At 37.4% G+C, this 14,334-nt stretch overlaps 1 protein-coding gene across 1 annotated transcript; it reads left to right on the forward strand.

Moving 5' to 3' along the window:
- LOC116261860 (protein TPX2-like) lies at positions 1 to 10,801 on the forward strand. Its single transcript, XM_031640768.2, has 19 exons — positions 1 to 435; positions 1,598 to 1,762; positions 2,964 to 3,137; positions 3,470 to 3,653; positions 4,725 to 4,833; positions 5,275 to 5,415; positions 5,587 to 5,684; positions 5,797 to 5,875; positions 5,962 to 6,024; positions 6,402 to 6,485; positions 6,683 to 6,768; positions 7,815 to 7,893; positions 7,974 to 8,039; positions 8,152 to 8,217; positions 8,332 to 8,409; positions 8,512 to 8,568; positions 8,784 to 8,869; positions 9,764 to 9,866; positions 10,341 to 10,801. Exons 1-19 carry the CDS (start codon positions 255 to 257, stop codon positions 10,347 to 10,349), a joined length of 1,908 nt encoding a protein of 635 aa, XP_031496628.1. The 5' UTR covers positions 1 to 254; the 3' UTR covers positions 10,350 to 10,801.
- Positions 10,802 to 14,334: the final 3,533 nt, after the last annotated feature.

The following is a 14,334-nucleotide window of genomic DNA, read 5'->3' on the forward strand; positions in this document are numbered from 1 at the left end:
GGGCACTGTCGATCTTCCGTCGCTTACTGGGTAAAACCAGCGAGCCAACGCGCGCCCTCTTGTCGCTTCTCTCATCTTTTATCCAGTCGCGTTCTTCTGATTGCGAATGCGTTCAAGAAGAGCGGGAAGAAGGGGAGGAAGAGGAGGAGGAGGAGTCTGGGTTCTTGGTCGTTGGTTGTTTGAATGGCGGGGTGGATAAAGTTGTTTTAGCCCCTTGTTCTCGGTGGTCTTTGTTCGCGGTTTGGGACTCGAGAATGGAGGACGAGATGGACGAGATGATGGGGGAAGGGGAGGAAGGTCTGTCTTCCCTGCAGATCGACCTAGAGTACGAATACTCAGCTCCACGGTTCTATGATTTCACGGGGATGGAGACGGCCGACGATTCGCGAGAAGCCGAAGCGTGGTTTGATAGCGCCGGCAGCGATCCTGATTCGCGTAAGATTGCATTCTTTTTCCGTTCCTCTTTTACGTTGAGGTCGAATGTTTTTTCTCCTCAGCTTGGTGCATGGGATGCAGCTTAATGTCGACGAATATGCTTCAACAAGTCTTTGAAGAAGTTTACCGATGGCGTTCAAAATTGTTTTTCGCTGCATCTTCGTTGTTTTCGTTCACAATTTTCCCGTTTTTTCTTCCATATAACTATGACATGGCGTTAGAAGTCAATGCTACGTAGCTCGATGGTTGTGTCGTACTTTCCTAAGGCCGCTTCTCGACGGAGCTTGCCCACGTTTTGTCTTTTCATGAGAAACAAAATCATGCAAGTGGTTCAGAAAATTCTCGGTTTGAAACGTATCTATTGATGCGTCAAGCACAAAATGCTTGGGTAGTATGAAATAAGATTAATGGTAGCAATCTTCTTTCCTGTTTCGGTCTGAAATCCTTGTACAGTAATTGAGAGATCCGTATGCATAATTTTTAGTAAATTCCTGTGGAAGCAGCTTCTTTTCATATGTTTTTCATTAACATGCCACATTAGTATTAATAGAGGAGGCCTGTGATACTACTTATTTCCTGTCTTGAAATTTGTGACAGGGGTACTTTGTACTCGAGGAGCTTTTAATCTATGCACAATCCCTGCCCTTGCAACTTCTGCTCTTTGTGATTGTTTTAACCAACTGTTCGTTGTTTTGCGAATATTTGCTTCCTTAATTTATATGCACCCAATTTTTCATTTGCTGAAATTATTTGTTCTTCTTTTCCTAGCCCATTATCCTGTTACCTTTTTCTCCTTTCAGTGCTTATATTGGCTTCCTGTTTCCTTTTTGGACTCCTTTTCTTCTGTTATCAGAATGAAATTATTTCATTGTTCTGTTTGTCAAATTTACTGTTGGAAAATTACACATCAAAAAAATGGAATTTTCTTCCTCTGAAAATTTTGACTGCCCTGGAAAAATCCACATATTCATGTCCGTTTTGCTACTTTTTATCTTTATGATATTGAATTGGTTCTTCAAATTTCCCTGATTATGGTCTATAGCTATTTAGTAAAATGAAAAAACGTTCAATTGACTTTAGCAAGATATAAACTTTGAACCTTTTGGTACCATATGGGGAGACTAATATTTTAAATTTTCCCTCTTTTTCCCTTGGGTTTCAGCTTACTTGGCTAAGCTGTTACATATGAGAGAAGCGATTGTAGATGAAGAAAGTGACCTTCCACAAGCCCATGATGTTGAACATTATGATCCCATTCATCACTTGCCTGCTGATTCAAGACCTAGCATGGGAACTGAGATAAACATGATGGATGAGGACAGAAAAGGTAGTATGCAGGTTAATATGTCTTTAAACTGTGGTTGGGATGCGGCGATCATATTTATGTAGAACCTTTTTGCAATTATACATACCAAGCTATCATCTTGTTTAATTTGGTTTTCGCCAAATTGTTTGGACATATACAAGATTTATTTATTTATTTTTGTTCAATTCCTCATTGCCAGAACACATAATAGTTTTACATTTATTGGTTAAATACTAGAATACGCTCGGGATTCTTTACTTCAGGTGAGGGTTTCATAATGCAACCTGCAATGTCTGCCTGTTGTTTTGATTTTCTTTTTCCCTTTTCAATTTTCATTCAATTGTGATGATATTATTGTTACAGAAAACACGTTTTATTAAAAAAAAACACAAAAAAAAAAAAGTAAAAACAAGTCATCTGAAAAAATGAAAAAAAAAACCACGTTTTTTTGGGAAAAAACGCTAAAATAAAAAAATAAGAAAAACACGTTTCATTTGTGTTTTATTTTTTTTCATTTTTTTCGTTTTTCTGTTTTTATGTGTGTTTTTTTACGTTTTTTTTTTTTTACATTTTTTAGTGAATAGACATTTTTCACATTTTATTTTTAGGTTTTTATTTTTTATTTTAAATCTGTCAAGTTTTTCTTGAGACAATCAACTTTGCCGTATTATACCCAAGAAAAATCTTGCTGTTTTCTAACCAAAAATGATATTTTGTATCAATTTATGATGTTGATAGTCCCTCTTATGAGCAATTTTTTGTAAGAAATGTGGATGAAATTTAGAGAGCAAATTGTCATTCTGATAATGTGAAATTAAATTCAAATTTGTTATTCATTTTACAGTGTATTCAGGAAATCTTATGATTTTCAGATAGCTACTGCATTATTTGAATTGGGATCTTTCTATGATTCATGAAAATTCATTTTTGGATTTGTGCACTTGGTAAAAAAATTTATGAACATTTTAATGTCTCTATAGTCTATATTCTGTAACGTTTTGTTTATCTGTTCGTAGTGCTTTCTTAGCAGACTATTAACAGCATGTTTGTGCTAATTCCTTTTTCTTCTTCCATGCACAAGTAGAATCAGAAGGCAGACATAGAATGTGGTCTGGCGTATTAAATCTTGTTTTAGGCTTTTAGCCTATTATGGATTGTAGTTGCAATTCCAATATATTTCTGATATATATATATATATGTATATATATATGTACTTTTTCAGTGAACATGCAAGGAGCATTTCTCATGGAACAACCTGCTGATTTCCACATCATGGAAAAATCTGCTGATGCCCCAGTGGGCTATATCCAGAATTTATCACAACATACTAGTCTGGATCGCCTTGTTATGGACTGCATTGTTGCTGATTCACTTAAGGAAACTGAATCCTCTAAAGGTCAGATGATTTAGTTATAATGCAAAGTTTTTTTTTTAATGATTTCTGGCTCCTACTTGAACTGCAATTTCATATATTCAATAATCTTTAGCTTATTTACCGCTTATATCGTTAAGATTTAGGTTTCAGCATGTTTAACTTCATATGCCAAAGGATATAGTTTGCATTTTCTTAGCCTAATTTGCAAATACATGTCAATGGCATGGTCCCACTTTGTTAGTCATGCAGAAGACACCTCTTTTTAGTTTTTGCTGCTTCATCTAAAATCAAGTCTCAGTTCTTTTTGTGTTTCTTCTCTTATCTTAATCTCTTCTTATTCTTTCATTGTGCAGGAATAGTTTCTAAGAGCCATAATGGACAGCATGCTCCCCAAGGCAAAGACAAGAGTTTCTTGACTGCCCGTTTTTCCAGAAGTTCTACTTTGATGAAGCCCACTGCAAGCCAATTAGCCAAGCAAAAAAAATCAGTCCTAAATTTCCCAAGAGAAGTGGAAGTTTCTAGAAGAATTGTAGGAAGGTGTGTCCTGTCTTGCAAATCCACTGAACTATCGTTTGAAAAGATTGAAATAGATACAGATGAAACTAAGGGATTTATTATAGTTAAATGCGTTCATGACATTGAAATAGCCTTATTAAGGCAGGGTGTAGTTATTTTTTCTGCAGATTTGTGCTGTAAAAATAGATAGAGGAGCAATCTTATATGGTTGCTTCTCATGAATATTATCATGAATTATACTTTAAACTTAAACTGAATTATTTATGATGATTTTTATCATTATTAAAATTTAAAATATTTTTTATCACTTTATCTACTTATTTTTTATGTCTTCTTATTAGTTTCTCATTTTTTTTTTACCTGATTTTGATTTTTTTCATTTTAAAAAAGTTGCCAACATTTTCCATAAAACAACTTGGCCAAAAGAATATCTGAGAAAAACCTTGCAATTAAAATCCCGAGATCGATGTCGCTATGTTTGAATGATGGCAGCATTTTTTGTGAATGACCAATTTTACAAAATCTAAAAAAATCTGCTTTGTTTTTTGCTTATCATTAGGAGAAGACTGTCTTACCCATAAAGCTAACTATGTAATTTTAAGACTCTCATTGCTTGCTGGAACAATGTCTGGATGTTTCACTTGAATGCCGGTAACTAGACCTGTTAAAATTCAGATTGAACCTTGTAATATCAATTTTTTTTACCTCTGACATTTTTTTATCTAATCAGATGTTGATTGGTTAGGAACTAGCAGTCAGTTGGATTGTTTTCCTCACCTTAAAAATTTCTGATAGATTTGTTGTCGGAATGATGTTGATAAAGTTTATGGCATGGGTATGACAATTGGGCCTTAGGTGAACACCAGTCAGTAACTAAAGCATCTAAATGCTGGATTTGACTGCTTTGCCTTTATGATACTGTTTAATAGGCTTTGTTTAAGCTTTGCTCTTTTTGAATCATACTTTTGGACTGTTTTTCTGAGGTTGGCTGTCTACACCTTGGATTGGCTACTTGACATTGATGATACTAATTAATATGCTTCCTTTTGACCTTATTATTGTTGAATCATGCTCTTGGACTGTTTTATTCAGGCCTACCCTTTCTGCTATTGCTAAGAACAAAAAAGATGCAGAGAAAGCATCTTTCAGTGAGTGCCATGCTTCAAAAAGGCAAAAGCTGGAAGGTGGCCAGTTGCGAAAGGTGCGAACGAGCTCACATTTTCCGGCCTTTTGCATTGTGTAACTGCAAGTTGATGTTTTCTTAACATATAGCTCGTAGCATGTGGTTGGTTTTATGCTTTCCCTCTCTGCGAGCATAGCTGACACAATACTTTCCTTATCTAATTTTATATTATGATAATTTTTCACAGTTGTAAATTACTTGTTCATTTGCATCACACAGACACTTGCAGACACAAACATGCTTCGAGATGGTGCATGATTGTTTGAATTTTAATGCATGTGCTAGTATTCTAAATGTACACATACATAAATCTTTGTTTCTTATTCCATTGATTTTCTGCATCTTTAACCATTTGTGTGATACTTTCTTTTTCCTAATTAAAAGCAGGTTTTCATTGGTTATTTTCCTTTTCCTTTCTTGTCCTTTTGTTTTTTATCTGTTTGCTACCTTTTAATATAGCAGATGCAGCAGTTGCACGATATGAAGGAACGGATGCCTTTGCTTCATAAGGCCCCCAAACAAGTCCAAGGCCAAAGCAGTGCCAGCTGCATGGGAATGCATGCTGCAGGCCTTAGTAATAGGTGTTCTTCACTTGTGAAGGTTTTATATACCTCATTTTTTTACTCATTTTTTTATTGCACATTTTCATTATTTTTTCTTTTCACCAGATTATCTTTATGCTCAAACTGTTAAACTTCATTACAATTCTCATCTTGTTACTGTTATTTCTTTCCTTAAGGAAATTTATCGAGCCTTTTGATGTTCATGCAGGATAGACATATTGATGGAATTCGTGAACAAACTAAATTGAGATTGACTGTGCCAAGAGAGCCTGAACTCAAAACTGCACAAAGGGCTAGGAGAATTAGGTCCTGTTTTTTGCAATCTTAAATGAAATTTCCTTCTCTATGAAGCCGCTCCATGGTTAGTAGAGGTTTTGTTTTGTGAGAGGCTGATTCTCTTGGATAATTTTAATTTCAGGGCCAATATGGCTTCAAATCTGGATGAATGTGAGCTTACAAAAGCTTCTCTGTCTAAAGCACAGCCCTTGAACAGGAAGGTCAGTATTCCTTTAAATGTTCTGTAATAATTGCTTGTTGATATATGATTTTCTTACTTTTTTTTGTTTTACATCATACTCTATAGGTTCTTGAGGCCCCTTCTTTACCTCTGCCACAAAGAAGTGCACGGAGAATGCCTGTTTTTCATGTACATTTTCTGTTCCTGATCTCTTTATCTTTTAGTTTTTCCAGTTATTCCATTGGGAAGAGTATTCTGAATTGCAAGTGACACTAAATTCATGGTTCTAGCAAAAATCAGACTTGTGACCCATGAATTTGGTCCACCCATTCTTATTTCCAAATCCATGGATCTTTAGTTGGGAAAAAGAGAAAAGAGGCAGGGGGGGTGGGGTTCTGATTTGAGATCCATATGCAAGGATTACAAAACCATGTTCTGAGCTATGCATCTTTGAAACAAGGATTTAAGATCCTTGTTAAGGATCATGGGTCTGAGATATTGGGATCTTCCATGATCCAAGGTAATCAAACATCCTCTAAGGTTATTGCTTGCTTCCAATATGACAGGAATTTCATTTGAAGACATCAGAGAGAGCTTTGCAGCATTCGTTGGCTGTTCCATCAACAGTGTCTTGTGGCAACCCAGGCAATGTAGGTTATTGCTTTTCAGCTGTTAGTTTGGTTCATGACATGAAACATTGTGTCCCACTTTATTTTGCCGAACAGAAAAATTCCAAATTCATGATGTGATTAACGTACAAGTTTCAATCACTAAATAATATGTATTATGTTCATAGATATTGCTTTCTTTACTGGCTTTCTAACAACATTTTTTTTTTGTCATCAAGGTCCGGAATGTGCCTACTGCTGCTGGCAGAAGTGATCCTGCTGACACTAAGCCACCCCACCTCGACAAAATTGTCTCTTATCCAAGGTTAGCTGAATCCAGTAGAAAATGTGATATTGCATACTTGAATGATAGTCCAATTTATATTATACTCTTATCCTCATTTTTCCTCGAAAATGCTGTGTCTCATCAAATTCAGGGCATGTGGACGTATGCACATATAAAACTACATAATTCAGTCCACCTTGCAGTGTCCACTGGTCAACTTCATGCTTCTACAAATTGATTCATTCATTGGCAACAGTCTCTGAAATCTAAATAGCTTACCTGCTGCATCTGGTTCCCTTCACAAATCTAGCCACCAGTCAGAGGTTCTGGTTTTCCCTGCCTATTAATCAGTTTGCAAATAATTCCATACAGTAGCAAGTTCCTATTTCTCCCTTTTATGGTCTCTCCTCAAGAGCGGCCTCAATAGAGCGCCTGTCTTGCTGATGCCTGCTACCACAATGCAAACATCACCATATAATTTTAGATTTTTGATGCATAAATCACCATTTCATTTTCAACTTGGTAGGATATAAATGCACAGCCGTTCATCATGCTAGCTTCTTCCAGCAGTTTTCTTTCTTATATTTGCATGTTCTATTCCTTTCTAAAACATCAAAAAAAGCTAATTAGTTGACAGGCTTCATCCTGTTGAGCAATTAGCATGTGCCAGTTGGACCCATGCAGTTACCCGGTTGGACCTGCTAAGGCATATGTTTGTAGGACGTGCCTAATGTGAAGTTCAGATCTATCATTTGGTCTTGGCCTTCAGTTATAAACCTCCAAACTATACTTGCATCCACATACCATTTGGATAGTGGGACATCCAATTTCTATCGGATGGTCGAGCAAGACGTGACCTGTTTTTCCCAGCCTCAGCTGGCGAAAGTTTCAATGTCTAACTATAGATTACTGAGACTGATTTGCCCTGTTTCCATGTGAACCTGCAAACAGTATTAATGTTGCTCCATAAACATTTTACTTTTGCTAAAGTGTGTCACATACATCTACATAACTCACATACACACATATATATTATTGTTACATGTATTAGTATGTGAAAAGAGGACAATGGTTATTTTTCTTAGGTCGAGAGTCACTGACAGCACAAAGCCAGGCATCAATGACAAAGGCCATATATTTAAAGCAAGACCGCTTGATAGGAAGGTCAGCTTGTGTTACCACTAACCAGTTTTCATTCTTCTGAGATAAGTCTTCCAGACTTTATTCATTATTTCTGACTGCAGATCTTTTCAAGCAAGGGAGATATTGGTATTTACCGAAATTTCAAACGAGAAACAACAAAACCTGTGGTATGCCCAATTTGAGTTTTTTCCTCCTTAAATTGAGATCAAGGTGTTACTTCAAAGTTTATAGATGACTAACATATAATTTTTTTACTGGTTTTTAATGGACAACTTTTAGGGTTTTAATTTTCCAACAGACAAAAGGTTTCCTCAGCCCAATCCGCCTATTGACTTATTCAACAAGGTATATGAATTTGATTTTCATTCCATACAATCAGTTTATTTTTGTTTTTAAATTCTTTCATTTTTTTGTCTGCTTTCATTCTTATATTTTTTCTATACTGTGATTGGTGCAAAGCTGTCCCTCAAATCTGAAGTTTGTCATCATAATGCATCTCAGACAACTTTGCCTCATACCAGTCATTCCCCTCTCAAGGTTTCTTTAGCTTCTCAAAATGAAGAAAAATATTATCCTTTTTATTCACTTGACATATGCTTTCAAGGTTGTTATTGAATCTAGTTGGTTTTTGTTTAGCAGATCTATGAAGGAGAAAAGGAAAACGTGAATAACTTGTCGCAACATGAACATAATATGGTACGTTTCCATGCCAATAGAGGAAAATTGGGTTTCACTTCCCAACCTGTTAGAAGTTTGTTCTTGTATTCTGCTCTTTTATGTCCATAGAACTGTGCTGGACTTCTTATTGAGGAGAATTTCCTGATTATGTTGTTTTGTGGAATATCATGCTTCCTCGCCAGAAATACTAATATTTTAGTTTCTTATACTTCAAAATATCATTTTCATTGTAGGTCGTGTGCACAGGTGAAGAGAAAGAACATATGTCTCAAATGCCACTGAATCAAACTAAGGAAGGAGGGGGAATGACTGGAATAAGGTCTTTGGCGTCATACTTTTGTTACTCATCATTTCCATGTCCTTTATATGGCTATTCACATCTCGTATAGCCACTGTTTCACTGTAAAATCACCAAGTCCTTTTTTCCTTTTCTTCCTGATCTTTCCTTTCCCAATTGCTCTCTTACCTAAGGATTTTAGATTTTCATTTGTATATGTTTTCTCCTTTCCTGTGTCATCCTATTAGCCTAACATTTCCTGTCTGACACTGGAGCGATCATGAACTTAGGTTTCCTCTTAATTTTTCCTTTCCTGTCAGAGTATGTGATTACTAAAATGTCTAACCCTACACATGTTATTTACCAAGTTATGGAAATCAGATTTTCATATTGGGACTGAGCAAAAAATTGCAGTTGTAGTTGTTGTGCCTAGGCCAGTCAAAAGACATAAGCAGTTTGGGTGCACTGCTTTTTTATCCTGCCCACTAGTTAACTTGAGAATTAAAACTCAGGCTTCTTTGTTATTTTTACTTTCTCTTGAGTTATTTCAATTTGGTTTCTAGAATTGCCAGTTTACCAATAAAAGAAGTGGACATCCCACAATGCCCTCAGAAAATTGATGTGAAGGTCTTGAAGGATCGCATATCCATTTGTGAAATAAAATATATCCTTATTTGTGATTAAATTGGAAAAAAGTCCCCATATATGGAAAATCAAGGTTTTACTGGTTATTGGCTCATACTTTTTGAGGCCGAATTCCAAATAAGGATACATAAACGGTAGTCCCTCATGGTTGCTTGTTGCATTCATGTTTATCTGGTCATTTTCTCACATTTTACATCTGACCATTTCCTTACGTGCCCTCTCACATTTGCCACTAGCTGTGTGCTGTATAATGACTTTAATTCTTAACATTGTAAACTGCCAATCTTACAGCAACAATGATCAACTGCTTGGTAGGTCTCCATTCATAGAGATGCTGGAAGTAAACGTCTTATCCTGTCATCCGTCCAGCAATGGAAGCTTGCTTGTGGCACAGGTACTTGCATGTTTTGCTAGAGCATCATTTGCATTTCCTTTCAGCAATGTTTTTTTTTTTGTCCCACCATCCCCTTCTTTACTAAGCACATTCAAAATTTAGCACGTAAAAAGCAAAGTTCCGGCTTGGACCAAAATTGCTTGCACTTTATGCTTTTAGAGCTGATTGGTGTTATGTTTAATGCTGTTCTCAAAATCGTCATTAGTCTGGTTGTATTTTTCTAGTTCTTGTATATGTGAAATGAATTGGTTACTCTGCCTGGGCAAGTAAGTTTTCTTTGTTTCAGTCAGCTTTTCAGGTAGTCTAACTATCTGGTAGATTGGTTTCAGTCCCTTCCTTTTTTGCAACAAGCTTTTTGGGTAATTTGACCATCTGGTAGATTGGAAGCCCATTCCTTTTCTTCTTTCTATTGGTCATCCATGTTTCATGCTCTTTAAAGAACACAGGCTGATGTCTGGTCTTGCTGTCCCACAGAGTTCTTAGTCATAGATGATGTAGCCAATGCAAGGACGGTTGCATCATGCCCCCATCCGATGTCATAAACACTCGCCATTTACGGTTTTGATGGCATTGGATCACACTGTGACGATTGATATTAACAGCATCACGAAGAAGGAACAGACATGACAGATGGATGGTATGTAACATAGCGGGAATTCTCAATGCTGAAACCACGAGGCTTATGTCAACAAACATTTAGGTTCTTGCTGTGCATACTCCATGGTGGTCAGGGACGCTTTGGACATAGTGCACAGATAGGACCGTGAAGGAAAATTTGCCGAGGAAGAATGCAGTGTACTTTTTAGACTGAAACTTTGGCATGTTCCGGTGAAGGGTAACCATTCTTTGGTCTTTAATTTTTTGAACATTTCAAATTTGATTGTAGATTGCCCATTGTAAAGTGAATTTAAGTTCAGTAAAATGATCCTTTTTCACATTGTCATTCATTTCTTTGTATTGCTACGATTCGTTGCTGGTTACGGTCGGCAAGAATCTGTGCCCTACAAGTGAAGCTGTGTACTCTGTACGCTAAAAATTCCTATTTACAGACGGGCAGCAGTCCACATATTCGCTCAAATGATAGAGACTCGACAAATCTCCTTCCAAGTTCTGAAGGACAGGCATGCATCGATGAAACTTTTACATTATCATCTATAAGCATGCATGTTGGATGTAACACAGTCTTACCCTGTGTTGCCACCGCTTGCTCGCTTAGGAAGTATCTAGATGGGCATGGGAGAAGGAAATTAGCTTTCAGGAAGTACTTCTAAAATCCCAGGTGGTGGCACATTCAACATAAATCTTGCATGTTTCATATTGGGGACTGCTAAAATGTGGAGCTGTCTCCGAGAGAGAGAGAAGAGAGAGCTCCGATAAAATGAGAATATATAACAAAAGAGAGAGAGAGAGAGAGAGAGAGAGAAGTGGATAGACAGAGCGGTGTAGTCATCCAGCCGCAGACGGAAGACGACATTGTAGCCGAATAGCAAAATGGACATCCTCCTGTACAAGTCAAGCCATAGAATTCGGCGATGAGAAGGTGCCTCTGAAGATTTTGTTGTTGCGCTCCTTCCAAATGCGCCACCAAGAGGAAATGAGCCATAACTTGCAGACGCCTTCAAGCAACAGATAGGTGGAGGAAAAGAAGACGAATGGAGGGTGAGTTTGGAAGGCTGCTAACAAGGGAATGCCATGAAAAAGTAAGAACACTAAAGAACAAAAGACAATAAGTAAAAAGGTGGACTCGAGACTCAGTCGCGGTGAGACAGAGGGAACACTGGTTAGCTAAACCAAGGCGTGACGTAAAGAAAGAACCAAAAGACGTCAGGTTGCAAGAAGAAGAAGTGAATACTCGTAAAGGTGAAAGAGGCCAATATGGGGGTGCGAACGAAGGCAAAGTCAACAAGACATAAGAAAAAGTGGAAGAGAGAGGTGTGAGATGAAACTATTCCAAACACTAGGGAAAGACGTGTCAAATTTGAAACAAATGAATAGAGTGATTGAGATAATGCTTAGTTGCCAGACGTCACCACTAAGTACATAAAGAGGACTCACATGCCCGATTAAGGTTGGTAACCCCAGCACCCCTAAGAAGACGTGGAAGGACAACCATATCCTAATGCCCAAGGCAATCCGAAGGCCGATCACCTTTCCAGATAAAATTACAAATGATCTTATCAAACCTACTCAGAACAGCTACAAGAGGTCGAAAGACCGCCGGAGCATGGATGGGGATAGATGAAAGCAAAAGTAATACGACCAAGGGAGAAAACAGTTTTCCCTGCCAACATTGAAGGCGATTCACAAGAAAAGGCCCCATTCACAACTGCTGTATCATTTACGTTTGAGAAAACTCTAGGCAGGATTTAGGATTCTGCTGATAAACATCGGAGTAAGAAACTGCGCCAACAAGCGTTTTACCCACCTAGTGAGGATTGCACTTGGATCGAGTTTGAAAGTCAGGACAGCTGTTCGTATGCATATTTTTATGGAACCCAAAACAAACCCAATATCATTTTATAATCCAAGATAAAAAAGCCTAAACCAATTCAAATAGGAGGCAATCCTCAAAGCCACTGTTCATATCTTCTCATGCCTCTGATCATTTTCTGGTGGGCACATTTGTTCCACCATGATCTACATAACTGTGTTCCTGGACTTACAAAAAAAAAAAAAAATTCAAGTTTATCATAGGCAAAGGTCTTGAGTAGCTACGCTTTATTGATATGCATTCAGTCACAATCGGAACTCCGAGTCGTTGGGCTCCACGAGAAAATGTCCAGAAGGACCGGCAGGAGGAAAAACACATCTCTGCCCCTTCAGAGATAGCCTATAGAGTGCATCATATTCACACCAGTCATAAAAAACACATCTTTTTTTGAAAAAAACACGTTGAAAAGGTGGAAGATAAACTGAAGAAAACCAAAAAAAACTCTGTTTTCTAGAAAAACGCCAACACAGACAAACACGTATTTTTTTTTGGCGTTTTTGCCTTTTTTTTTTTCATTTTGAACGTGTTTTTTACGTTTTTAATATCAAACTACTTGTTTCCATTTTTAAATTTTTTATTTGTTGTTTATCTACTTATTTTCTCATTTAATTTGTTTTTCCTTGATTTTTAAGGTTTTTGTTTTAAATTTTACAAATCTACAGTATTTTCCTTCCCTTTTTTTTCAAGTTAGATGTACCCGAGAAAAATTTGCTGTCTAAAATGTAAAAACGTTGTTTACTATGGTTCAGACAAGCTATGCTCTTCAATTCTGAAGCCAAAAGCCTTCAAAGAGGCCTTGAAAAGGGAGTAAGGAGGCAGCATCTGAGGTCACTTCTCTCCATAGCCTTGTTCAGGTCCTCCAGGAACAGTTTCATATCCTCCTTGATCTTCTTCTCAGTAAAAATTTCCGTCTCTGGTACTTACTTCCTCGACTCTTCATCCCTTACGTACTGATGAAAGAATCAGATTATGTCAATGCAGCCTTCAACCATGGAAGGCAGGCAATGAAAATAACTAAGATCATACGGTACCAAGAATCCCTATGAATTCACACTTGTCCCCTGGGCTTTGTCCAAAAGTGGTGTACGAATTGACATTGAAGTGTGAATCTTTTCTTCTATGGGGATGGAATATGCGTAAATGATTCATATTGAATCACTTGTGGACGAATTGTAGTTTTTTATGTTTAATTATTCAAGGAAACATGTGAGCTCATTTCATGTCTCAAATAATTCTGTTACTAACGCTTCTCTTTCTGTTACTGCAATATAAAGCTTAGAGGCGTTGAGACACACAGCGCAATCCTGCAATAGAAGAAACGATGACAATTCTGGGCTTGTAGATTGAAGACCTGATAAGAGGCATTAAGGCCTTGGCTAGCCATGCACCATTTGCTGATTCATAACCTTCTCATGCCCCACCTGCATGTGCTTTACACACAGAGAGAGAGAGAGAGAGAGAGAGAGAGAGAGAGAGAGAGGGAGGGAGATAAGGCCAAAACCCTGTCACATTAGCTTCCAGCCAGCAAACTCTCTACCCATGTCAACATTCTTCACTACTATCCGGATAGCGCCCACCCAACTCGACTTATTGCACTACCCATCATTTGGTCAGAGAGAGAGAGAGAGAAAGAGAGAGAGAGAGAGAACCAGCATGAACTCCAACTTATCTTGACCTTAACAAGCATGGAGTGCTTACCAAAAGTAGTGGAGTGCTGTATGTAAGCAAGTTGAGTGGTGCAGTGTAGGTGGTGGGTAGTGATTCTTTCGCTAACCCGAAAGTCGGAATGTTAATATATTTGATTTGAATTAGATATTTGACTGAACCGTTTCAAAAAAACCGGATATAAAAGAAAGATTTAATATTCAATTGAGAAATCAGATCGGATTCAGAGTTAAGAAATGACATCTGATTGGATTTGGATTCAGATATACATAAATATCCGACCGCATTCAAATACAAATTTGCATCGAACCC

Source organism: Nymphaea colorata, chromosome 10, assembly GCF_008831285.2.
Source record: "Nymphaea colorata isolate Beijing-Zhang1983 chromosome 10, ASM883128v2, whole genome shotgun sequence".
NCBI classification, from domain to species: Eukaryota; Viridiplantae; Streptophyta; class Magnoliopsida; order Nymphaeales; family Nymphaeaceae; genus Nymphaea; species Nymphaea colorata.

Bases quoted from the DNA above. Each gene is read 5' to 3' on its own strand.
- LOC116261860 (XM_031640768.2), top strand. From the start codon at position 255: ATGGAGGACGAGATGGACGAGATGATGGGGGAAGGGGAGGAAGGTCTG. The intron at 4,834-5,274 runs GTGCGAACGAGC...CTTTTAATATAG, and splicing joins AAGGTGGCCAGTTGCGAAAG to CAGATGCAGCAGTTGCACGA. The intron at 6,486-6,682 runs GTAGGTTATTGC...TTTGTCATCAAG, and splicing joins CTTGTGGCAACCCAGGCAAT to GTCCGGAATGTGCCTACTGC.